This window comes from Anabrus simplex, chromosome 9 (genome assembly GCF_040414725.1).
Source record: "Anabrus simplex isolate iqAnaSimp1 chromosome 9, ASM4041472v1, whole genome shotgun sequence".
NCBI lineage: Eukaryota > Metazoa > Arthropoda > Insecta > Orthoptera > Tettigoniidae > Anabrus > Anabrus simplex.
In genome coordinates, this window is record NC_090273.1 from 169,115,169 (window position 1) to 169,142,098 (window position 26,930).

The 26,930-nt window shown below is 41.2% G+C and overlaps 1 protein-coding gene across 1 annotated transcript in view; it reads left to right on the forward strand.

Annotated features, from left to right (window-relative positions):
- The first annotated feature begins 8,486 nt into the window (after window positions 1-8,486).
- Window positions 8,487-26,930, forward strand: part of LOC137502171 (uncharacterized) — a 123,055-nt gene continuing 104,611 nt past the window's right edge. The window contains exon 1 of the mRNA XM_068229183.1: window positions 8,487-8,862. Within this exon, the coding sequence (XP_068085284.1) occupies window positions 8,487-8,862 (376 nt within the window). The remainder of the gene's footprint in view (window positions 8,863-26,930) is intronic.

Consider the following 26,930-nt stretch of genomic DNA (forward strand, 5'->3'; position numbering starts at 1 on the left):
AACACACGAGTTTAATTCTCTGCACACTTCATTCACATGCGCGCAGTAAAAACTCTTAGACATAGCGAACACACGAGTTTAATTCTCTGCACACTTCATTCACATGCGCGCAGTAAAAACTCTTAGACATAGCGAACACACGAGTTTAATTCTCTGCACACTTCATTCACATGCGCGCAGTAAAAACTCTTAGACATAGCGAACACACGAGTTTAATTCTCTGCACACTTCATTCACATGCGCGCAGTAAAAACTCTTAGACATAGCGAACACACGAGTTTAATTCTCTGCACACTTCATTCACATGCGCGCAGTAAAAACTCTTAGACATAGCGAACACACGAGTTTAATTCTCTGCACACTTCATTCACATGCGCGCAGTAAAAACTCTTAGACATAGCGAACACACGAGTTTAATTCTTCATTCACATTTTTTGTTTACGTGAGATGACCAATATATACTTACATGTGGAAAATAAATAAAAAATGAGGGGAATATTTAATCATATTTTAATATTTTTTGTATGCGGGTGTGTGCTTTGTGCGATGCCATCAAAAGAAGTTCACGGGACTGTGTCTGCCTGCACCTCTCACTTACCTGCAGTACCGATTCCATACGATACTGAGAATTATATGAAAATAATTATCACATTTGCGTGGCGGTGTTATTAAAAATGTGAAAACTAAAAAAATTAACAATGTGACTACCTGTTGTATTGTTAATCGATTCTGACATTTCCATTACCTTTCAGTTTTCCTGACCTGCCCAGGGAATCCCCGGCGTTGTGTGTTTCTATCTACTCTTGGCAGATGCTAGGTGGCACCCCAACTTACGAGTTGTTTTCAAACTTACATGCAACGGGAACTTGATAAATCAACGGCCATGTTGGCTATCCGCAGGCGACCAAACTCCATAGCACTTTACCGCTTGAATGGCCTTGGCCTACCAAGCGGCCGCTGCACAGTCCCCTGAAGCCTGCGGATTACGAGGTGTCGTGTGGTCAGCTCGCCCCATAGCACTTGGCCGCTGCACGTTAACATTTCAAGTATTGGGGTGCGGTTTTAGGAGATGCGTTCCTAACTCTTACTGGGAAGGGCCACGGGTTCGATTCTTCCGACTAGGTGATGTGCGTGCACAGGTTATTAACTAAGGAGCGTCACTCTACGTGAGCTTTGTGTTTTATGACGAAATCGTTAGCGTGCTATTTGAGTCAACTACAACACGACATGCATGTCGTTCATCAGGCCTTCTGCGAAGGGAGGCTACATGCTGTTGTTATTTAGAAATTGCTTCTTAATTAATTATCATGATATGACTGTTGTGAAAATAAGAAACTGCGGAAATCTCTCTTCAGACCTAACAACAGTCAGCTGGGACAATGACTGGTATTGGAGAGTGATGCTGAACATTCAGTAACCACGGAACCACAGGCCGGCGCGCTGGCACCTAAGCTACGGAGGTTGTTTCAGAAAACGTAGTACACTGCAAATTATCATCATCATCATTTCACAACTCCAGTTTCCCGGGCGTGGTGTACAAGCGCTCGCCATCTCCTTCTGTCTTCATACTTCTGATCCAGAACATCCTCCCATTTGGATCCTCTCCCCTCCACATCTGATCTTACAGTCTCTATCCAACGTTTTCTTGGTCTTGCCTGTGGTCTTCTTCCTACGAGATTAAGGTCGAAATATTTTCTGGCAGGTCTTTGCCTGTTCATTCTCACTATGTGCCCATACCACTGAAGTCTGCGTTTCTGCAAATATTAGGTTTTAATACAAAGGCGTCTAGTTCTATGGCTGAATGGTTAGCATGCTGGTCTTTGGTTCATAGGGTCCCGGTTTCGATTTCCGGTCGAGTCGAGTATTTTTTACTTTACTCGTCAATTCCGATGGCTCTGGGGCTAGGTGTGTATGTGACTGTGATTCGTCTTCATTACTAGAATTTATTACAGGTAGGGAGCCAAGACGTGCAAGTGGCCAGGCCAGGCAGAGTTATCATTCCCGCTTTGGGCTTACAAGACGAGAGGTTCCCCTCTTAGTAGCCTCTTACAAAATGCAGGGGAAATTCAATATTTATTATTTCTGCAGCCCTATGATTTTACAAAATGAAAATTTGCACGTTTAATGTTTACAACTAATATCGTTAAGACATTCTTAAAATGTTAAAAATGTAACCTTTACTACAGTGGTTACACAAAACAAAGGGGGGAAGTAAGAGCAACTACACACTCAGCGAAACATCAACAACAACATAATACGTAAATATCAGTAGGGCCAACTAGTGGACAATAAGGAACTATGACCTACTGAGGGCATGGACACGGCTTAGATTGCAGATTCCGAAATAATCAACCGTCATCCTTAAATTTGAAAAATATTATTTACAAATGAATTTTATAAATACATTCCGAACAAAATCTACCAACTTGCAACTTACGAACTATAAGCTCTGTGATACACATAACTTAGAGGTTCTTTGATAAAACTTTTCTGCAAGTTAACAATTTCAAACCAACTATACATCTAGTTACCAATCCAGTAGTACAATGCAATTTATAGTAAAGTAAACGTACTCTCCAAAACTCTGGCGTACATCAAGTGACACTGAACTACCCGAGGCAAACAGCAAGGTAAATATATTAAACTACAATCTACATATTTAGTGAAACAAGAAAAGGGGATGCCTCGAAAACAAACAGGCAAGCCCAGCTGAAAAGCTAAGGCGACGTAAACAATTAATTTGCCGAATCTAGGATTGGCTAGGGCAGACTCCTATACGAAATAGCAACCGAACATTCCGGAAATTTTAGCCGGAACGGAATTCAAGAGTGCTTATTCGAAGGTGGCCATCCCGGAAGCGAGGCGTCGCACACGGCGTAAAACCAAACAGACCGAATTATATCGAACGCAGCTTCGCTCACTATATATAGGTAAACCCTGGCCTTGGAGTAGCCAATCAGAATGCCCACCTAGGTTCACCAATCACAATTCCTACTTTAAATAATTTTCTCGAATACGCACGTTCGCGAATCTTCCATTTCCAGAATAGTTAGAATATGCCTTCTAGAACACATAACCAGCAAAAGGCAACACACCCCGCTCAAAAATTCATGTAACAATTTTCTAGATATTTCCAGTAAGTACAGAACTGAAATCTACCATTTACAATTACATATGTTACAAATATTACACTGTACAGGTTAGGTCGTTACAAATAAAACATACTACCACACTTTTCAAATAAAGTCTTCAATAAACATTTTTCACTTCCACTACATTGTTCACCTGTGCCAAAAATATTATCCATTGGTCATCAACACACCGTAAAACATTCACACTCAGGCAGAGTTTACACAATAATTACCCAAATTATTTAATTATTTATATTTTTCTTGTTTTGTGTTGCTTGTAAGACCCAAGTCTACGACATACACTAGAATCTCAGTCATAACACTAAAAACAATATTTATTGACATTTAAGTAAAATGAGGAAATATTTGACCTTTTTTCAAAAATAATAAAAAATAATGGCAGATGTTCATCCAAAGATCCTAGTGTATGTTGTTCATATGATTAAAGTTCACAGTCATGCAAAATTGTATTCGATTATCTTAAAAATTGAAAGAGTTATGATGCAAACACTGTGTAAAAACTTAAGCTTGAAAAAATTGGTGATACACATACCAAAAATTTGGATGTGCACTAAAACTCCCCTGCTACATACACAGGGTTCATTTTGGCCTCTTCCGACCCCAGTCTCGTTTAGCATTGCCTTACTTCCTCGCTCGTCTTCACTTTGAAGAACCTGGCAATCACAAGCCCTAACTCCTGCCTCATTCCATCATAGTAGCATCATCAACACTACACTGAACAGTTTTTCTTCCAGCAAATATTGTTTTGCGGCATATCTTCCAGATTTTAGTGTTGAATGCCTCGTTATTATTTTGTGTGTTACCACCAACATGTCTTCTTAACCGTTCTGTTTTCACAAGATTCTTGAATACCGGTTTATTTGTCTCCATAAAGACAGGGGCTTATACTTGTCTGCAGAGTCTTGTACCAGAGCCTGGCGGTAAAGACACCAACAGTTAAGACCTGTTGGACAAAAGTAATGTTGTGGCTGATCATCTGTAGAAGTCTTGCGGTACCAAATGGCCCAGATGGATGTTCTCATATTATCTACTGATAAAATATTAGCTCTAATGGCATTCCCATAATAGACAGTGAGAACATTTAGCACAGCATCAGTCAGCCAGTTCTTGCCACCAGGTGGCTTCCTATGGTTCGTCTTTTTTCCTCTCATATTCTCCTTTAATTACCTCAACTGAGACCCCCATCCTTTCCTGGACAGGCCAACACATTCCTTTTTCGCTGTATGAATATCTGACCCACATGGCTGGTCATCAGAAACAGCCTTGTAGCTCTTTGTATCTCCGTCCTCAATATAATCGTGATCGGCTACACTTGGACTGAAAATCCTTTTCATTCCCTCCACCTCCATGATTCCTGCACTTCCTTTGTGTTTGATGTCACAGACCTCTTCATGTGTCACCCACCACTCTTGACAAGCTTGCCTTTCCACTGATCACATCCTTTGCAGTTTTTCCAATTTTTGCTCCTATAACAGTGCACACATCATGTAATGAACTGTGAACCCTCATTAACCATGTGCCATCACAGCTTACAGATATATCCCTACTGCCTGCAAGACTTGCTTCCTTTTCAGCTGCCTTACTTAGAGATACTTTAGCTACATGGTTGGTGGCAGCAAGAATTCTCCGGTACACCAGTGTGTAAGCAGACTTCTTTACAGATAGTGGTAAATACATTAGACCACAAAACATACCTAATCTTGCTAAACTTTGCCCTAAACAGCTCTTAGCATATGTTATATGCCTGTTCATGGAATAAACCTGGTTGTTTATGGCAGCTGTCAAAGGAACCAATTACACCACATTTCTTGTACACTATGGTTACATTACACTGAGTTTCACATTCTCCCGACATACACACCGAGGACACATTTTCAACTGTTCAAACATAATATTTGCATTAAGAATATTATTTACATCATCTAAACCACGACTGCTATCGCCACAGTCTTTCAGAAGCTTCTTAGCTGAGGCACTATATAGGTTAGGTGAATCAAGAATGTTATTTTTTGCAGTTGTATGCCTTTTTCCACGGAAATTCACTTTCTTAGGCCTATATACTGCTTTGCGTTAACACATTTAAAAGTTCTGAGGACAACGACTTGCAAAAACTGTACTAAAACACAGGCGAATTATTATAACTTTTTCTCTCAAGATAACATGTGCCCCGGTACCGCGGAAACCAACATATATTTGTAAAGAAAAGCATCACGTGACTTCCTGTTCCTCATATTCAAAGAGGAACGTAATACGGAGCATGCCTGAGAGAGATTTAGTAGCGCCAATTTTGAAAAGGCGCGGCGCTGACACTTGGGCGTGGCAGCTGATACCTTGCCTATATATTTTTTTTTTGTTGTATCTCGGAAACGATTACAGATATATATTAAAAATTCTTTCACAACTAGAAGGAGCGAAGTCTATTAACCATTTTAGGACGAAAAAGTGCATTTTTTTACCTACAAAGGCAGTGGCGGCTCGTTTGGGAGGCGCTAAGGCGCGCACCCCCCCCCCCCCCGGGGGTTCCATTGAATTAGGGAATTTTAATCTTAAATGTTAACAAGGGAAATATTTTACTATTATTATCAAGGGTGCGATGTGCTGTTCTAACGGAGATTCCGACGCGTTTCTGCCGCGACCATCGTTGCAGCCAACCTACCCGAAACATTGGTGATTTGATTGCTATTTAACAGGGGTCAGTTTGTGCCATTTCTCTCCTAAAACTAGCAACTATTTTACTGAGGCACTTACCTGAGTTAAATGTGCCGGTATATAATTAAAATAGTCTTGTAATTTTTAGGATTATTAACTAACGAAACGAGTAACGACTGTAACTACTGTCTCCTCGCAATTGGCTCATGTTGGCCATACTCACTTTGTGTTGTGTGACTGTGACGAGGTGAAATTAGGAGAAAGGTTATGATTTATGTGTTTGCACTTCGTACAGTATGATTACCGTCGAACATATTAAAGAACTAACGTTTTCTTCTCTTTCTATGGAAAAGAAAGTCGAACTAGGCCGACACCAGACTTCTCGTTGAAAAAACCGGAGACCAAGGAAAATGAAAATAGGGCTTTTCAAAGACAAATTAATTCTCCTGACGTGTATAACAAGAACGCGCGGATATGTGGAAGTGATATCTCAGAAACCTTTTACTGCATTCCTTGCCTGCTATTGAGGAGATAACCACAGGGGTGCTTGGTAAAGTCAATGTCGTGTCTTGTTTCAGTGATCACTACAGTGAAACTATTCGTAAACATAATTCGATCGTGGACAAGAACAGGCAAATGATAATGATAATAATAATAATAATAATAATAATAATAATAATAATACAAACAAAAGCGGACATGAAGAACGCACAAATTCTACTCGAAGACATCTTGAATCGAAATATATATATAGAAAGAAAATTGACAAGTGGGAAGTTCCTCCAGAGAATCAAGTACCAAAAAGAGCAGGTACCAAGTGAGTAGTATAAGTGGAGAGATCGGCCGCCACCTCCGCCTCCGGCTCTCCGCAGAGGCCTCCTCCTCCACCTCCTCCTCACACTCTCGGGAGAGCCCTCCTCCTCCACCTCCTCCACACGCTCTCGGGAGAGGCCTCCTCCTCATTCAGGCTAAGCGCGCGATCCTAACCTCACATCCGCCATCTTGGAGGGGCTTTACCTAACTTTTTATGCGTAAGAGAGCTAGCCTAACCTCATGGAAGGGCCTAATCTCAGTTTTACAGCCGGATGCCCTTCCTCACATTTAATAAACTTTATAAACTGCGGATTTTCACGTTTCTTGGCCATTTAATCATCATCTAACTTAGTGTGTGTGTCAAGCGGGAGGCGAGAGGTGTCTCTTTCATCAGGCAGCAGTTCTTCAGCAAGGTAATGGCCAATTACAGTACTACTTGAGCAACTGGACAGTGTAGACGTATGGTAAGACAAGTGCAGTAAAACATGATTGGTATTGAGCAATATCTTGCGGCGATAGGTGGCGAACAAGAGAGAACTGAGGAGGTATTCTGGCAGCAATGGTGATAACTATGCTACTAATCATAGGGGGAGTGCCCTGACATGAGCTGGGAAGACTGGGATAAAATTAAAGGGCTGATAGGAGATGCCGTAAAAACATATACTGAAGATGCACTGGTAAAGGAATTGAGCAAAGAACAAGCCAAGGGGTTTGAAGATATGGAGATATGGTTAAAGGAGCAATGGGGAGCCACGGAGAAAAGAATAGAAGATAATGAGAGAGCTACGGGAGTGCTAAAAGAGCAGGTGAAAAGTTTGGAGAAGGAAGTGGCGTCCCTGAAGAAGGAGCTCGGACTTGTTAATCAAGAAAAGACGAAGAAATATATATTTATATGGGTTACAGGAAGAACGAAATGAAGATAAAGTGAAGCTTATATATAAAGTGGTGGACCTCGTAGAAAATAAACTGAAAATTAACTTCAGTGAAGTAGATATGGACGATGTAGAGAGAGTAGGGAAAGTGAAAGGTAGTAGACCAGTGAAAGTGAAGCTAATGTCAACTTTAATGGCGGATATAGTGATAAAAACGCTAGGAATTTACAAGGTCAAAAGATCTGGATAAACAGAGACTTAGGAAAAGAATGAGTTGAGAATAGGAAAATCCTACGAAAGCATTTAGGCCGAGCTAGGCATCAAGGTCTTAAATCATTTATTAAGGACCACAGGCTGGTGGTAACGAACGGTATCTGGTGGCGTGTCTGGTCCGTAACAAAATTGAAAAGTATGGAGGAAGAGATGAAACGGGAAGAGGATCGAACCAAGCGGCCAAATGACAGATAGGAGGGCGCACAAGAGGAAGGAAGAAACGAGGTACCGATGGCTGAAGTGACGAGACAAGAAAACGGTGCAGTGCAAGGTAATGTGAGTGTTCAGGTTCAAGAAGTGCCATTAGATAGTGCTCCGCAAGGAAAAGAGGATTCATTGATTACCGACCTGGGGGGTGACAAGAAAGACAGGGGAGGAGCAGGAGCCTGAAAGATCTGGGGGGGGGGGAAGGAATAAAGGTTTAGAAGATAAAGAGAAGAAAGACGACAATAAAGCATCCAAGAATGGTGGAAGGGAGGTAGAAACTGATAATGAAAGGGTGACGAGGAGTAAGAATAAAGAGGGTGACTCGGAGAGTAGGAAACAAAGCTGTAACTAGGCTGGAAGATAGGCTTTGCTAATATTCAAGGTATGTTGAGTGAAATAGGCAATACAAAAGCGAAAAACTTAATAGAAACCTTTGATATTGTAGCGCTTTTGGAAACATGGCTAGAAATAGGCAGGGAGATAACTTGGGAGGCACGAGTCAAGGAAGAGATTGGGCAAAATGGGCCGTGTACCTGGAGGAGGAGTCATGCTAGTTAAAGAAGAATTGAACGATCGTATAGAGTATATTGAGAGTAGCATCGAAGGTGTTATATGGATAAGATTTAACATGGGAAGAGAGGCAGGGAGAGGGAAACATGTATGCTTGGCTTTTGCCTACTGTCACCCCAAGGAATCTCCATACGCAAATGATAACTTCTTCGAGGAATTGTTATTAGAAATTAGCATCATTAGAGGGAGGTATAAGGAAGATGGAATATTGCTACTGGGAGACTGGAATGCCAGAATACGCGAGCGAAGCCCGAGGTATAGTAAGGAAGAAGAGCTGAAAGTAGGATCAGGAAGAAGTAGTAATGACAAGGTAATAAATAACTACGGTAAAAAAACTATTAGAATTCTGTGAAGTCGGGAATTTCTATATTTTGAACGGGTATTGGAGGAGGAAAAATGACGCATATTACTGAACAGGGGGGGGGGGCGTTATAGATTTAGTAATGAGTTCAGAGGACTTGCTAGATAACATCAAAAGCATAATGGTGGAAGATTGGACCGAATCGAACCACGCCCCGGTATGGGTGTGTTTGGTAAGGAGAGAGGAAACTAAAGAGGAAAAGAATAGTACGTTAAAGGGAGAGAGTGTGTACATGACAGAAAAGTCAAAAGACGAGCTCGATGCGTTGATGGAGAAAGAGATACAGATAATTAGAATTGGCTGGGAAAGGGCGCTGATAGAAAATAACACAAACAGAGCGAGAGTACCCTCTAATGAGAGTGACTCGGGCAGTTGAGCACGGGGATGAATGGTATGGTAGGGAATGTATAGAGTATAGAACAAAAGGAAAGATCGTGAAACATTTTGTAGGCTGAGAAAAGTATAAAAGGAAAATTGTGGAGAAGAAGAAGAAGTTGTTGGAGGACCAATCAGAGGTAATAAATAAGGAATGTAACATGAATCGGAATGAAAAAATCTGGGAGAGAATAAATAGGATAAATAAAGCAGGGAAGGGACCGAAGAAAATGAATATTGACTATGCAAAATGGGTGGCGTATTTTAGCGAACTATTAGGAGGAAAAGACGACTGGAAGTTTAAGGGAAGAAAGCAGGCCGCGCGGTCTAAAGTGGAAGTGAGCATCCACGAACTAGATAGGGATATTACGATAGAAGAAGTGAAGGAGGTGATTGGGAAACTGAAGATAAAATAAGAGGGGGGGGGGGGAATGGTATTAGTAATGTATGCTGGAAACAAATAAGTAAATGCGGCCAGATGGTAGAAGGAATTGTAAACCTATTCAATAAGATTTTCAACGGAGCAAAGGTACCGAAGGAATGGGAGTATGGGATAATATGCCCAATATACAAAAAGAAAGAAAATAGAAATTAATCCAATGACTATCGAGGTATGGCCCTGTTAGATTCATTGAGCAAAGTGTACACAGGTATTTTAGCCGAAAACAACGACAATGTCATGATTGTTAGCGGAGAAATATACTGTGCGGGAAAAAGGAAGCTTATTTTTAGCAGCAGTAGATTTTGAGAAAGCGTTCGACACGGTGAGCAGAAAGGCGTTAATAGAAAACCTAGGGAGGTTGGGAATCTCGAGGAAAATGATACGTGCGATAGAGGCGCTGTATCACAGAGTATATAGTAGTGTCAAATTAGAGAACAATTTAATAAACAAACCGATAGAATGCAAGCAGGGCCTTGAGCAAGGGTGTAAATTATCGCCTATATTATTTATACTAATTGGATGAGCATGGAGGGGCTAGGTGGGCTGTACCGGCAGTGGCTAACATGGAGATCCCAGGACTGATTTTCGCGGATGATATTTTACTAATGACGCTGACTAGGGGTGGACTGAAAAAAAGTTTGCATAAACTAGTAGATTACGCAAATAAGTGGTCGCTGAAAATTAACTATAATAAAACAAAGGTGATGATTGTAAGTAGAAGAAGGAGGGTAAAAAAAGCAAGAGAATGTACCAGCAGAGGTGAAAGAAGGTGCCGGGGTGAATGGGTCTAACTACTATGTAAAGAAAGAATTTAAACTGAAATGGAAGGTTATATTTTCAAAAAAAAAAACAAGTTAACAAATTCTCACTTAGTGAGATAACAATGACATAGCAATTTAGAAACATGACTTAGAAAAATCCAAGATTTCAAAACTTTAACACACTTGGGCTACAAGCCCCTAGTTTTACAATTCTTGAGCTTCCAACTCAAACTTTACAGAAGGGCATTAATTTACAAAAGGGCAGAAATCCCCAAATTACCAGGAGCGCTTGCTCACAACACACAATATCAAGCCTCCCAGAGGCACTTTTACAACACTAGGAAAGAGCAGACGTGCTCTCAGTTTTTGAAAGCCTATGCAAGGCGATATCAGAAAATTACAATCACTTACCATCAAGGAACAACTTACAAATTTGAAACAGGGGTATCTAGTACCCAACCTATTGGGCCGTTGCGGAAAGAAACAGGTTAAGTAAATGGCCCGAAACACAAATTGAATGGACGCGAGTACTTGCACTCCTAAAATGCATTATAGAAACCTAACGGTCACTAGGCCGATGAAACGGGGGCTATTCCCAAACTGTGGAGATGACTCGTATAAGAAAGAAATTTAAAACACTACGGAGAGGAAGAAAACCAGTCACAAAACGTAGTCACCTCAAACCAATATGAAGTGGAGCTCGAGAGGGTACCTCACTCTCTATCCCCGATTTACAGTTAAAGATATACATACATACATACATACATACATACATTATCATTATAGACTGTCATGCCTTTCAGCGTTCAGTCTGCAAGCCTCTCTGAATTTACTAAACGTCGCCACAATCCTCGATTTGCAACTAGTGTTGTGGCCTCATTTAGTTCTATACCTCTTATCTTTAAATCGTTAGAAATCGAGTCTAACCATCGTCGTCTTGGTCTCCCTCGACTTTTCCTACCCTCAATAGCAGAGTCATTATTCTCCTAGGTAACCTATCCTCCTCCAGTCACCTCACATGACCCCACCACCGAAGCCGGTTTATGCGTACAGCTTCATCCATCGAGTTCATTCCTAAATTAGCCTTTATCTCCTCATTCCGAGTAACCACCTGCCATTGTTCCCACCAGTTTGTACCAGCAATCATTCTTACTACTTTCACGTCTGTTACTTCTAACTTATGAATAAGATATCCTGAGTCAACCCAACTTTCGCTCCCGTAAAGCAAAGTTGGTCTGAAAACAGACTGATGTAAAGAGAGTTTCGTCTGGAAGCTGACTTCCTTCTTACAGAATACTACTGATCGCAACTGCGAGCTCACTGCATTAGCTTTACTACACCTTGATTCAATCTCACTTACTATATTACCATCCTGGGAGAACACACAACCTAAATACTTGAAATTATCGACCTGTTCTAGCTTTGTATCACTAATCTGACATTCAATTCTGTTGAATTTCTTACCTACTGACATCAATTTAGTCTTCGAGAGGCTAATTTTCATACCATACTCATTACACCTATTTTCAAGTTCCAAGATATTAGACTGCAGGCTTTCGGCACAGTCTGCCATTAAGACCAAGTCGTCAGCATAGGCCAAACTGCTTACTATATTTCCACCCAACTGAATCCCTCCCTGCCATTTTATACCTTTCAGCAGAGGATCCATATAAACTACGAACAGCAAAGGTGAAAGCTTATAGCCTTGTCTAACCCCTACAAGTACCCTGAACTAAGAACTCATTCTACCATTAATTCTCACTGAAGCCCAATTGTCAACATAAATGCCTTTGATTGATTTTAATAATCTACCTTTAATTCCATAGTCCCCCAGTATAGCAAACATCTTTTCCCTCGGTACCCTGTCATATGCTTTCTCTAGATCTACGAAACATAAACACAACTGCCTATTCCTCTCGTAGCATTTTTCAATTACCTGGCGCATACTGAAAATCTGATCCTGACAGCCCCTCTGTGGTCTGAAACCACACTGGGTTTCATCCAACTTCCTCTCAACGACTGATCGCACCCTCCCTTCCAAGATGCCAGTGAATACTTTGCGTGGTATACTAATCAATGAGATACCTCGATAGTTGTTGCAATCCTTCCTGTTCCCTTACTTGTAGATAGGTGCAATTACTGCTTTTGTCCAATCTGAAGGTACCTTACCAACACTCAACGCTAATTTTACTACTCTATGAAGCCATTTCATCCCTGCCTTCCCACTATACTTCACCATTTCAGGTCTAATTTCATCTATTCCTGCTGCCTTATGACAATGGAGTTTTTTTACCATCCTCTCCACTTCCTGAAGCATAATTTCACCAACATCATTTTCCTCCTCCAAATGAGCTTGGCCGTTTGCAACACCACCAGAATGATTTCCTTTTACATTGAGAAGGTGTTCAAAATATTCCCTCCATCTCTCCAGTGATTCCCTGGGATCTATTATGAGTTCACCTGAATTACTAAAAACACTGTTCATTTCCTTTTGCCCTCCCTTCCTAAGATTCTTTATTACTGTCCAGAAAGGTTTCCCTGCTGCTTGACCTAGCCTTTCCAGGTTATTACCAAAATCTTCCCATGACTTCTTTTTGGATTCAACAAATAATGTTTCGCTCTGTTTCTTTCATCTACGTATAAATCCCTGTCTGCCTCGGCACTTGTTTGGAGCCATTTCTGATAAGCCTTCTTTTTACGTTTACAGGCTGCTCTCACTTCATCATTCCACCAAGATGTTCGCCTTTTCCCATCTTTACACATAGTTGTTCCCAGGCATTCCCTTGCTGTTCCTACTACAGCATCCCTGTATGCCACCCATTCACTTTCTATATCCTGAACCTGCTTACTGCCTAATGTTCGAAACTTCTCACTAATCATATCCATTTACTTCTGTCTAATTTCCTCGTCATGGAGATTTTCTACCCTTATTCGTTTGCAGACAGATTTCACTTTCTCTACCCTAGGCCTAGAGATACTTAGTTCACTACAGATCAGATCATCTGTATCATCGAAAAGTCCGCGAAAAACTCGTACATTCCTAACAGATTTCCTGAATTCAAAGTCTGTTAAGATATAGTCTATTATGCATCTGGTACCCCTAGCCTCCCATGTGTAGCGGTGAATAGCCTTATGCTTGAAGAATGTATTCGTAACAGCTAAACCCATACTAGCATAGAAGTCCAGCAAACGCTTCCATTCCCATTAGCTTCCATATCTTCCCCACATTTACCAATCAGCCTTTCGCATCCTTCAGTTCTATTCCCAACTCTCGCATTGAAATCGCCCATTAGCACTATTCTATCCTTGCTGTTGACCCTGGCCACGATGTCACTCAATGCTTCATAAAACTTGTCAACTTCACCCTCATCCGCACCCTCATATGGTGAATACACGGACACAATTCTAGTCCTAATTCCTCCAACTGACAAATCTACCCACATCATTCGCTCATTTACGTGCCTAACAGAAACTATGTTGCGAGCAATGGTATTCCTGTTAAAGAGCCCCACGCCAGACTCTGCCCTTCCCTTTCTAACATCCGTCAAGTACACTTTATAATCTCCTCTCTCTTCCTCGTTATCTTCCCTTACCCGACTATCACTTACTCCTAGCACATCCAGATGCATCCTCTTTTCTGACTCAGCCAGTTCTTCTTTCTTTCTTCCATAAGCCCCATTAATGTTGATAGCTCCCCATCGAATTCCATTTGGTCCGCCAAGTTGTGACCAAGGAGTCCTCGCCTGTCAAATGGGAGTGGGACTCCGTTACTCCCATAGGTCAGGCTTGCTTAAAATGTTCTGAGCTCGGTAAATTCGTGAAGCAGGATGCTACCCTACTTGCACATAGTCCAAGTGAGGATCTCTCCTCTAACGGGTTGTGGACCACCGGTGAATTGTATAGTCCTCGCCGCCTGAGCACAAGGAGGGCCATGACTCAGAATATGTACGAGATGCCCACTCCCATTCCATAGCAACTGGTATAGGCCACTCAGCCGTTGCCCATGAACGTGACGTGACTACAGTAACCCACAAACATGAATCATTATGAAGGTTTTACATAAGCGGCAGAAATAACATTTTCAGAAAGGTAGATTACCTCCCCCTCGGGTTAAACCGCAGAGCTAGCAAGAAATAAAGATGTTATTAGGCTATTACCTTGCTGAAGAACTGTTGCCTGATGAAAGAGGCGCCTCCCGCCTCCTGCTTCACACACACACTTAGATGTTCATCAAATGGCCAAGAGACGTGAAAATCCACAGCTTATAAAGCCTCGGGGAAAGTTCGAGACCTTTCATGAATAAGCCAGCCACGCCCTCTCACTTTTATTGGTGACACTCAGAATCGAGGATGAAGCCTGTGATAGGCTGAAAATTAATTACAGAAATTCATGATTGGCTAAATTCAAAACTGGCGGAAAGAAAAGATCATTATTTCCAACCCAAAAATGAATGAATACGATTTAGTAAAAATAATAACTTATGAATACAAAACTTCTTCAAAAGGGTTCTTCTACTTCGCACCAGGGTGCATGATCATAGTTTATTATCAGTGATATCTCTTGGAAAAGGTCCAAACTTCTTGATGACTGGTAAACAAAACACGTATAATGTCATACCGTACATGAAAATTCACAATAAGAAAATTATGTCCAATTACTGTAGTGACATCTTCTGAGTAAAGGCTGAAGTAGGACTAGTTTCAAGTTCACGATTTCTTCAGTAGAGGAGTTCTTTTAGACGCAAGATTTGAATATGCGGCGTAGAAGTGTACCTCCCAGCACAGACCTCTCCCCCAAATGTCCTTCCAAGGGGTGACACAAAAGAATTTTGAAAAAAAAATATTATTTCATTTTGAAGAAAAATTTTCTAAGTTTTTGTTGTGTAGAAACTTGTTAAACTCTAGCTTTAGAGTGTCTTTGTAGTCATATAAGGTAAAGTACAAGTGAATATTTTTGACGGCAAGTCCTCCCGCCGCTGCCGATGTCCAGTTGAGGTCGCCCGAACCCCTCAAGTACCCTCAGATACACCTCTGCCGCTACTATGAGAGGTGTAGTCGTGGTGAAGGATACCGCAGATCAGAAGTGTATGTACAGTCCCCAGATGAGTTGGCGGTAGGGGCGCCGTACATCAGCCTTTGCCGGGAGATGGGACTCTGCCGCGCCGTACACAGGTAGACATCACGGGAGTGGAGTGGGCCCGTACTCCACCTCAGTGGTAGTACGGCAACGAACGGCGGCGGGGACACTGAAACAATAACATCTCGGCGACAGAGAAGTGTTATTGGTGACTTGAGAATAGAGGGTGCGATCTTTATTGGTGATGCTGAGGGGCTTGCGGCGTGGAAGGCTTTTGCCATTAGTGTGGATTTGCAGAAGACCGGGGCTTGGTAATGGCCACTCAAGAATAGATAGCAGGAAAACCAGAGGGGAAGATCGTACATACAATTTATAATAAAAAATTTAATAAGTTGGTGCAGAAAGCCACCCAAGAAAATGTAACCTTCCAACTGCTGCTAAATGTTGATGGCTAAGTTAACAATGACGTTACACAGGTTTTATTTGCGAGATGTGGACTCTAAAAATCCTCTCTGTGGCTGGATTGCTTACTAATAAGGGAACTGGTGTCAAGAAATCCAATATGATGCACGGCCCATGAAATCTGGGTTCAAGCTTGCCCGCGGAACAAAGTTTTTTACTATAACTTGATCTCCTACTTTTAAATTGGTGGGCCTCCGTCCACGATCATATCTTTCCCTAACCTTTTCAGGAGAAACTTTAAGATTGGCCTTAGCCTTCTTTCATAGATCTCTAATATTATCGGGATCTATTGTCTCTAGTAGAATATCAATAAGTGACCAAAGATTAGAGAGCGGCGGGTTAGGCACAAATTTAAACATCAGAGAAGCAGGAGTGAACTTATGAGACTCGTGAACTGCCGAATTCAAGGCAAAGGACAACCAATGTAGGGACGTATCCCACCTGGAATGATCTTCATGATGGAATGCGATGAGCGCCGATCTCAGATTACGATTGACCCGCTCAGCCAGAGATAGTTGAGGATAATACGCCGAATTAGTTACATGAGAGATGGACAGATCAAAACAGAATTTACGGAAGAGATTGGAGGTAAATACCTCAGCATTATCAGAAACTATATATTGACACGGACCAAAGGAAGCAAATATTTTATTTGAACAAGAAATGGTGGACTGAGTGGTAGACAGCTTAGTCGGAAATAACCAGGAAAATCTTCTGAAACCATCTTCGCACACAAGAATGAATTTGTTGGCATTCTCCTTTTTGATTGGGGGAAGGGTCCTACGTAGACGATGTAGAGGCGTTCCATGGGGCGCGACGCTTGATGAGAAGATAATAGACCTAGCTTAGTGGACAAGGTAGGCTTTCTATGCCAACAAGATTTACAAGCTTTTACTAATTCACGAATTTCACCGTCCATACCTTCATTCACGTCTCCTTTTACTCTTCGGCCGGAGAAACAAATGCCTACAAGACCTGCCTAGCAACGACTTTACATAAGTGCATACTTGATCTGCTTATGAACTTCAACTATATTTGTTTTCGGCGCAAGATAGTGATGTTCTGTTTACTCTCTTGACTGTGATTATTGTGTTTTGAACATTAACTGAATTGCTACGATATGATACAATGTTAATTTTTTGCCTGTGTTCAATATATTAGTTGTTTTAAGATCTTCGCTAATTGGCTGATGATGACACTTGAAATGTGTTGAAACCGGTCCCAATAAACAGGTTGTAACTACTTTTTAGTTCAACTTACTACGGAGTATTGAAAGGTGGATCCTTCCCTATAATATTGTTCATCTTCTTATTTCTCTATTCAATACGGAACAATCATGAAGTTTTTAACTTTAAATCTTTTCTCGTGTTTGAAGATGCCTAAATGCTCCCCTAATGGAGTCTCATGGTATTACTTGAAGATCATAGGTACAAGAACAGCTGGAACCACAACTTCCATCTTTTGATCCTGCCCCGACGGGCAACATAAAACCCCATTCCTCAACACATAAGGGACAACATGTTCTCCAGAAGAAAGGGTTTCCATAATAGGGGCCAGCACAGGATCTTCACGTTGATATTTTTCAATATCCCTAAACAACATGGGGGCATCAGTTAGAATGGCATTTACACCAGAAGGTATGGACGCAGAAGAGACGAAGTATCTTCCAATTCGGAGGTCTCCACATCATTAGCAAACATGCGGCTTAGTCCATCCGCAACAATATTTTCAGATCCTCTTATATGCCTAACGTCAAACTGGAAAGCAGAAATCCTGATGGACCAACGGGTTATGCGACCCGTACGACGCGACCTAGCTAAGACCCAACTTAGGGCTTGGTTATCTGTTTCCAGGTCAAACTTAACGTGTTCCAGATAGAGGCGGAACTTCTCTAATGCAAATAAGACTGCCAAACCCTCAAGTTCTAGATTGAATACTTGGCTTCTTGAGCCGAGAGTGTCCTAGACGCATAGGCGATGGGTCGCCTTCCGAGTTCAGTTTATTGAAGAAGCACAGCAGCCACCGCCGACGACGAGGCGTCGGTCTGAACGATGAATTTCTTCGAGAAATCAGGCATAGCAAGGACGGGGGCGTTACAAAGAGCTAATTTCAGGTCTCGAAAGCGGCTTTTAGGGGCCGATGACCTTCGATGTTAGGCCCCTTTAAACAACAAGCATCATCATCATCATCATCATCATCATCGAAAGCGGCTTGTTGAGACGGTCCCCACTCAAATTTGACGCCTTTCCTACAAAGTAAGTTCAAGGGCGCCTCTCTGTTAGCGAAGTTAGGATAAATTTCCTGAATAAATGCACCATGCCTATGAATCTGGCAGTACCTTTGATGTCTTTAGGAGGTTTGAAATCACGGATGGCCTGTGTTCTAGAATGGTCAATGGAAACACCATCGGGCGACACAATATGCCCTAGAAATGACATAAAATGCTTAGCAAAGGCTACCTTAGTAACTTCAAAGTTAACCCTGCTTTACGAAGGCGATTAAGGACCTCTTTCAGATGATCTAGCTGTTCTTCAAAGGTCTCCGAATATACGACGACATCGTCAAGATAATGGTATAAGTATTCAAATCTGATGTCGGAGAAGATCCTTTCTAACAGTCCAGTTAGCACCGCTGGTCCCGTGGGGAGCCCGAAAGGCACGCGGTTGTACTCATACAAGTTCCAATCCGTGGCAAATGCTGTCAGATGTTTGGATTCTTCGGCCAGACGTATCTGATTATATGCCTGATTAAGGTCTAAGATGGTGAAGAACTTAGCTTTCCGAAACCATGAAAAACAAGAGTGCAGGTCGTGAAGAGGCACAGATTGTAACACTGCCTTCCGATTTAAAGCCCTCTAGTCAATCACAGACCTGAATCCACCTTTAGGTTTCGAAACTAGGAAAATGAGTGATGAGTACGCCGACTTAGAGGGTCGAATGATACCATCGGTTAGCATTTGATCGATGATCTCCTCTAAGGTGGATCATCCGGGGATCGAATCCGTAACCTCAATCTTGTATTCAATAAGGTCAGTAACACCAAGAGTATCAGGAAAGGCACCAGGAAGCGACTGACATAACTTACGAATACTATCAGCCTGTTCCTCAGGTAGATGTCTAAGGTCTAACAACATCTCATCCTGGGTAGGCGAAATAGATGAACATGATGCAGAACTACACTTAAGCAAGGGTATTTTACAGTTACTAGCAAATTTGAAGGTGCACGACTGGCTCTGAATGTCGAGCACTAGACCAATAGAAGACATGAAGTCTGCTCCTAATATTATGGGACAAGACAGGCGCTTAGCCACATGCAACTTAACTTTCCAGGTGAATTTAGAAACACGAATTTTGTCGAAGTCGAACAATAATCAGAAAGTTTACAGACAGACTTTAATTTTGAGTACCATTCAGCCGAAATAATAGAGCAGTAATCGGTTCATTATTCAACTCAATGTTGAGATAAGGTACAAGCGCGGGGGACTCCGCCGCATTGAAGCGCGGAGTTAGAGGAACTTCTATCCTGTTTCAAGCCTGAGCTTTCGGACGATTTAACAGGGGCTGAGCCTTGAAAAGATGACCACACTGACTCAGCCGGAGATACTAGTCATTTTCTATTATTTGAGTTGGTGGAGGTTGCGCCAGAAGTTGAACAGGAGGGGGAGCTGTTGGCATTAGGCAAGTTCTTGGCAAGTTGGTTAAATGAGCCACACTTGAAGCATCCTTGTGATGACCCTGCTCCATTCCTTGTGACACTCGATTTTATTACTGGGTACTTGTTACGCAGATGATCTGCCGGGTGTTGAAATTTCGGCGAGGTTGAGTTCGAAAATTACTCGAAGACGGAGGGGGCTCTTTAGCGACTCGTAGGATGTAGGCGTACCTAACTCCTTCGGCTGAGACAGCCATAGCTTCTAACTCAGCAAAAGGTTGAGGGCGCGACGCAAAACACAAGTATGACCTGTAGGGTGGGGAAATGCCTTCCGCAATGGCCTGCACAATTTGATCTTCTGGGAAGTGAAGAGCAAATACTCTAGTGTAGAACTTAATGTCCTGGATGAAGTCGGCAAGATTTTCATCCAGTCGCTGTACTCTGTAATAATACCTTTGAATTAATGATGATATAGCTCGAGCCGGAATGAAATTTGCCAGAAGGTGTGCATGGAAGTCTTCTATAGAGATATGGTTCTGACTATTTTGTATGAGAGGACACCTATGGAGTAAGGGTAAATGTTTTGAAAAATTTGAGAAGGAGAAAGAGAAAACACTAGAGCGTGATCTTGAAACTCAACTAAAAATCTTAGAAATGAAATGACATCATTAGTAGAAATGATCGAAAATTTAGAAATTCCGCTAAGCAACATAGCCAAAGGATGAGGCAAACTACTAAACCCAGGTGACAGAACAGGTAACGGCCTAGGGGGCGAAGAAGCCTCAGACACAGCATTATTTAAAAAGAAAGGTGGAATTGATGAACGACTCTCAGGTTCATTTCCTAATGGGGCAGAAATTTGTTGAGTAGCTACATTTTGGACGGGTCTTCTTCCCTTACGATGTTTACAACAATGGCTTGGTCGGTTTTGGGAGTAGCAATCCCAGTTAACAATTGACTAACTTTACTGGACATGTTGGAAGGGTGTTCAACAAGATTACTTGCCTCCTTACCCTGAACTTCGTTTAACTTAAGAGACAACAGATCGCTAACTCTATGGTAAAAATGGAACAATCTAGCCTGCACTATTTTAAGTTGATCTGGAGATGGATCACTTACTTCAAAACAGCTAACTACAGATGCTAACTCAGTAGTGTTGTCAGTGATAGTGGAGAGAGCCTCATCAGTGTCCTTCTCTCCCAAAGTTGGGATACAAATTGGTAACTCTAATGACTCTTTCAGTTTGGTTGTATCTGCCGCAACCGTGCCTTCAGATTGAACATTTCTAATAGATAATTCGGAATGGAGGACTTCGCGAGGGCCTGACATGATGACAGAAGTTTACAAATTTAGAAAATAGGAAAAGAAAAATTCTAGCGACTGAGAAAATAGTTAGAGTACAAATCGAAACCAATTTTTAGCCGTCAAAAGGGACTTAATTGAGACCCATTCAACCACGCTCTGCTACCACTTCATACGGGGATACCCGTGGACCAGCAGAGGTGAAAGAAGGTACCGGGGTGAATGGGTCTAACTACTATGTAAAGAAAGAATTTAAACTGAAATGGAAGGTTATATTTTCAAAAAACAATAAGTTAACAAATTCTCACTTAGTGAGATAACAATGACATAGCAATTTAGAAACAAGACTTAGAAAAATCCAAGATTTCAAAACTATAACACACTTGGGCTACAAGCCCCTAGTTTTACAATTTTTGGGCTTCCAGCTCTAACTTTACAGAAGGGCATTAATTTACAAAAGGGCAGAAATCCCCAAATTACCAGGAGCGCTTGCTCACAACACACAATATCAAGCCTCCCGGAGGCACTTTTACAACACTAGGAAAGAGCAGACGTACTCTCAGTTTTGAAAGCCTATGCAAGGCGATATCAGAAAATTACAATCACTTACCATCAAGGCACAACTTACAAATTTGAAACAGCGGTATCTAGTACCCAACCTATTGGGCCGTTGCGGAAAGAAACAGGTTAAGTAAATGGCCCGAAACACAAATTGAATTGAGGTGAGTACTTGCACTCCTAAAATGCATTATAGAAACCTAAGGGGCACTAGGCCGATGAAACGGGGGCTATTCCCAAACTATGGAGATGACTCGTATAAGAAACAAATTTAAAACATTACGGAGAGGAAGAAAACCAGATACAAAACGTAGTCACCTCGAACCAATATGAAGTGTAGCTCGAGAGGGTACCTCACTCTCTATCCCCGATTTACAGTTAAAGATATTATGAAGTTTTTGCATAAGCCGGCAGAAATTACATTTTCAGAAAGGTAGGTTACCTAGTTAAAGTTTCGGACCTCCCCCTCGGGTTAAACCGCAGAGCTAGCAAGAAATAAAGATGTTAACAGGCCATTACCTTGCTGAAGAACTGCTGCCTGATGAAAGAGGCCTCCTGCTTCACACACACACTTAGATGTTCATCAAATGGCCAAGAGACGTGAAAATCCACAGTTTATAAACCCTCGGGGAAAGTTCGAGACCTTTCGTGAATAAACCAGCCACACCCTCTCACTTTTTTTGGTTGACATCAAAAGTGACACTCAGAATCGAGGATGAAGCCTGTGATAGGCTAAAAATTAATTACAGAAATTCATGATTGGCTAAACTCAAAACTGGTGGAAAGAAAAGATCATTATTTCCAACCCAAAAATGAATGCGTATGATTTAGTAAAAAAATAACTTATGAATTCAAAACTTCTTTAAAAAGGGTTCCTCTACTTTGCACCAGGGAGCATGATCATAGTTTATTAGCAGTGACATCTGTTGAAAAAGGTCCAAACTTCTTGATGACTGGTAAACAAAACACGTAGAATTTCATACAGTGCATGAAACTTCGCAATAAGAAAATTACGTCCAATTACTGTAGTGACATCTTCTGAGTAAAGGTTGAAGTAGGACTAGTTTCAAGTTCACTATTTCTCCAGGAGAGGAGTTCTTTTAGGCGCAAGATTTAAACGTGCGGCGGAGAAGTGTACCTCCCGGTACAGGGCCTATCCTTATAATATTGCAGTTCAAGCCCCAGACGTAGTTTTGACAGAAATTATTGTAGACATCCTCTTATTTTTCGGCATTTAAGGACACATATTCTCCGTCCCACATAGAAGGAAAAATAATAGTAATCCACCAGCGTTAAAATTCATATAACCACATTTCAGTCCGGATACGGTATATAGTGCAGTATCGTGTATCTATTAGAGCAAAGTACTAATAATAGTCTAAGCATTTAGCGTTGTTGGTAATCTTTGAGTACAGTAGTTCGTGCAAATTTCAAACTTGCAATTTCAATTTCTGTTTGTGTTTAGTAGTGACATACGGTACCAGTATTGTAATTAGGGTACGTCTGAACGTAGTTGAAAATTATTGTAATGTACTGCAGAGTAGTATTATGAGTAGTATCTTATTAGTCATTAGCGTGCTTATTTTATTACTGTAAAATTTTGTCAAATTATTGCGAAATTATTGTACAATTTTGTGTAGTATAGTAGAGGTATCTGTAGAAACCCTCTTACTAGTAATTAGGAGAGGCTTAACTGCAGTGTAGAACTGTGTAATTTTTGTGTATTCATTTCGGTATTCAGTAATTAACAACAGTTGTTATCTGTTAGGGTGTTGTAGGATAAAAATAGAACACGTCTAAGGGCCGGTTCTACCTCCTACTGGTAAAGTAGCGCGTAACTTGCCCTCCGCGTAAAAGGATGTTTCCGTTCGACCACTCCCAGGTAGCGCTATCGGCAGCATTACCCGGCCACTTCGAGGGCCTGCCGGGCAAGTTTTGAGAGCTAAACATTATTAGCTCTATTTCTGGTGACGTACAACTTAAATGAGCTTAGTACACTGAAAGAAGGCACGACACTGTAACTGTATTGTAATGCAGGAGTTTGAACCTTAATGCTTCCCTTGAGTTGCAACGGTGACACGAGCTTCTCGCATCGGTAGCGAAGGGAACACATTTTATACGTCAAACTTTCGCAAAGAAACTCTGAAAGGATATAAAATCAAAACCTATTTGGAAATTATTTCAAATGAGCATTAAATTTCTACTTTTTCAGTTTTCAGACACCTGATATAACTAAATGTATGTATCCCGATTACCCCAAGCGTGCTCGTATCGTAATGACAAACGAGCTTGCTCCATAATAGCAGGCATGCTGGTTCGAGTCTTCATTATGGCGAATCTTTTTTATTTTTCATTATAAGCGTTGTACTAATCTGTATGCCTCATGTTCATTTGTTAATAATATATTTAATTGAAATGTTTAATCACAACATTATGTCTAGTCGGAAAATGTGTTCTACTTATAGAAAGTGTTGTTATAGCATATAGGACTGTCGTCCAGGTAGCAGATTCCCTATCAGTTGTTTATATAGTCTTCTTGTAAATGTTTTCAAAGAAATTGGAAACTATTCCATTCCCGAATTCCTCATCCTATGAATGGATATTTACCCCACTTAGTCCTTTCCATTTAATGTACCTTCCAACTTTGTCTTCATAAAGTTTAGAATTAAATGTATTATCAATAAATGGAAGCATGTGGAACTAAACGAGATCACAGAGCTAGTTGCAAATAGAGGATCGTGGAGATACTTAACCAATTCACAGAAGCCTGCAGATAGAATGCTCAAAAGAAAGGAAGGTAAGGAAAATGTGTGTGCATGTACGTGTATGGAAGCGCGTAAAAGAGAGTTAAGAACAACGGCAGGGAACGAAAATAAATTTTTAATGTAAATTACAAAGACGAAGAAAACCTGCGAACCTTCTATTACGGAGCGAGCAACTTGACCAATCTACTACGAGAATATTTTCCATAAGCGCTGCCTTACATGTCGGGTTAAAACTGGCGTAAGAAAATGTAATCCAGAGATATTAATCCCGATTAGGTATTGATTTTGAAGCTCATAGATTAAAATCACAAAAGCTTGACATAAATCGTCGTTCAGAACTCTTAAGACTCCCCTTATTAGGCTTTATCGTGATAATCAGCAGATGCAAACACGGGAAAATAAGACAATCGAAATGAGCTTCATACATCTAACAACAGATAGCACCACACTCGAAAGCGAGAAGTCGCTGAAAATCAGTCTTGCCAACTCCGTATATGGGTGTCTAGATCCGGGCACTCCCGGATCTTACCAGCTGATGGTCGAACCGGCCCTAAATATTGTAGTAGTATATTAATTACCTAATTGTCGTGTGATTTTTAATACTATCCTAGACAATGTTTCTTCTTGTTCATTTTTTGCACAAAGTGAGTTATTTTACTTTTCCTTTTATTTTTATTTTCATTTTGTCCATGAAGAATGACTAAAGAGTGCAAGTGTAGGAACTGTGGGTGTGGCGAGCAATTGAGGGGTATGAGGGAGGAGTTGGAGAGTTTGAGGGAGATAATTACGATTCTCACAGAAGACAAGAATGAAGGTAGGCCTCCCTCAAACAATGTACAGGTTACAGCAGGTGTAAAAGAGGGATGGGAAGGAAAGGGGGGAACTGTAGAAAACAGGTGGTCTAATGTTCTAAGGGGAAGGAGATTGCAGGCTAAGAGCTCTATTCAGGATGAAAATTCAGGACAGGTGTCTGTGAGAAATCGGTACGAGCCACTCCAGGTAGAGCAACAGAGGGAAGATGAGGAATAGGGAACTGTTACTGAGATGTGTGGAAGTAGGAGGAAGGGCATAGGTAGGAAACGGAATGTACAGTAGAGGACAGGAAAAGACAGGAAGAACAGGGGCATGAGAGGGAGAAAATGGAGGAGGAAGTAGCTTCTGCAGCTATCACGAAAGATAGGGCTGACCAGGAGGGGAGGGGATGAAAGGAAGTGGGTAGGGTTTAGGCTCTGGTCATGGGGGATTCCACCGTTACACACGTGGGGAAAGTGTGTGGAGGAAAGGGAACCAGGGTAGAGTGTTATCCAGGAATTCGGTTGAGGCAGATGCTGAGAAAAGTACAAGAGAAGGAGGAGGGGAAGGATAAGGTGGTAGTGTTGGTACCGACAACGTAAGGCAAGCTAATATAAGTACCAACATAGTTGGAGATGTGTGGGATCTGGTAAATGCTGCACGATTGAAGTTTAAGAAAGCGGAGATAGTTATCAGTGGTATACTGTGTAGGAGGGATACTGACTGCAGAGTGGTTGGGGATTTAAATGAGACAATGGAGTGGGTATTTGGGAAACTGGGAGTGAAATATCTAGACCCTAATGGATTAATAGGAAATAGAGATCTGCGCTCAGATGGCCTTCACTTAAACCGCAGGGGTACGTATAAGTAAGGACATTTGTTTAGAAGGGTAATAGGGAGGTACATTCAGGAAACGGGGTTGTCTAGGGAGCGGTGATGAGGGTACAGAGATCTGGAAGACAAGTAGGGATGACATAAAATTGTTACAAAACTGTAGAAGTATTGTAAAGAAAGGAATAGAATTAAGTAATTTAATAGTTATACAGTATATTTACCAGATATTGTAGAGGAGTTGAATCATGGCAGAGAAATGATACAATGGATGCAGAAAGTTTCTCTCGGAACTGGACTGTGTATCGTAGAGAGGATAAGAATGGTAGGAGGGGGAGTATTCATTCTGGTGAAAGAAGAATTTGTAAGCTACGAAAAAGTTAAATATGAGAAACATGAAATTCTGGGTGTAAGGCTCATTTCTAAAGATAATAGGCAACTTGATGTCTTTGGAGTGTACAGACCAGGAAAGGGTAGCGCTGACACGGATTCAGAATTATTTGATAAGATAATCAGCTATGTGAGAAACGACACGGAAGGAATGTGATTGCAGTGGGAGATTTTAATTTACCAAACGTCAATTGGGAAGGAAATGCAAACGACAGAAAGCATGACCAACAAATGGCAAATAAGCTAATATGGGAAGGACAGCTGATTCAGAAATGACAGAACTAACTAGAGGGGAAAATATCCTGGACGTAGTGCTGATATAACCAGATGAGCTCTATAGAGAAACCGAAGTAATAGATGGTATTGTGATCACGAAGCTGTTTTTGTCGTTGTTAAAAATAAATGTGATAGAAAGGAAGGTTTTAAAAGTAGGATTATTAGACAGTACAATATGACTGATAAAGCAGGCATGAGGGAGTTTTTAAAAAGTAGTTATGATCGGTGGAAAACGGTAAATAAGAATGTAAAGAGACTCTGGGGTGTGTTTGAAAAAATTGTTGAGGAATGTGAAAAGAGGTTTGTACCTTTAAAGGTGGTTAGGAATTATAAAGATCCACCTTATTATAAT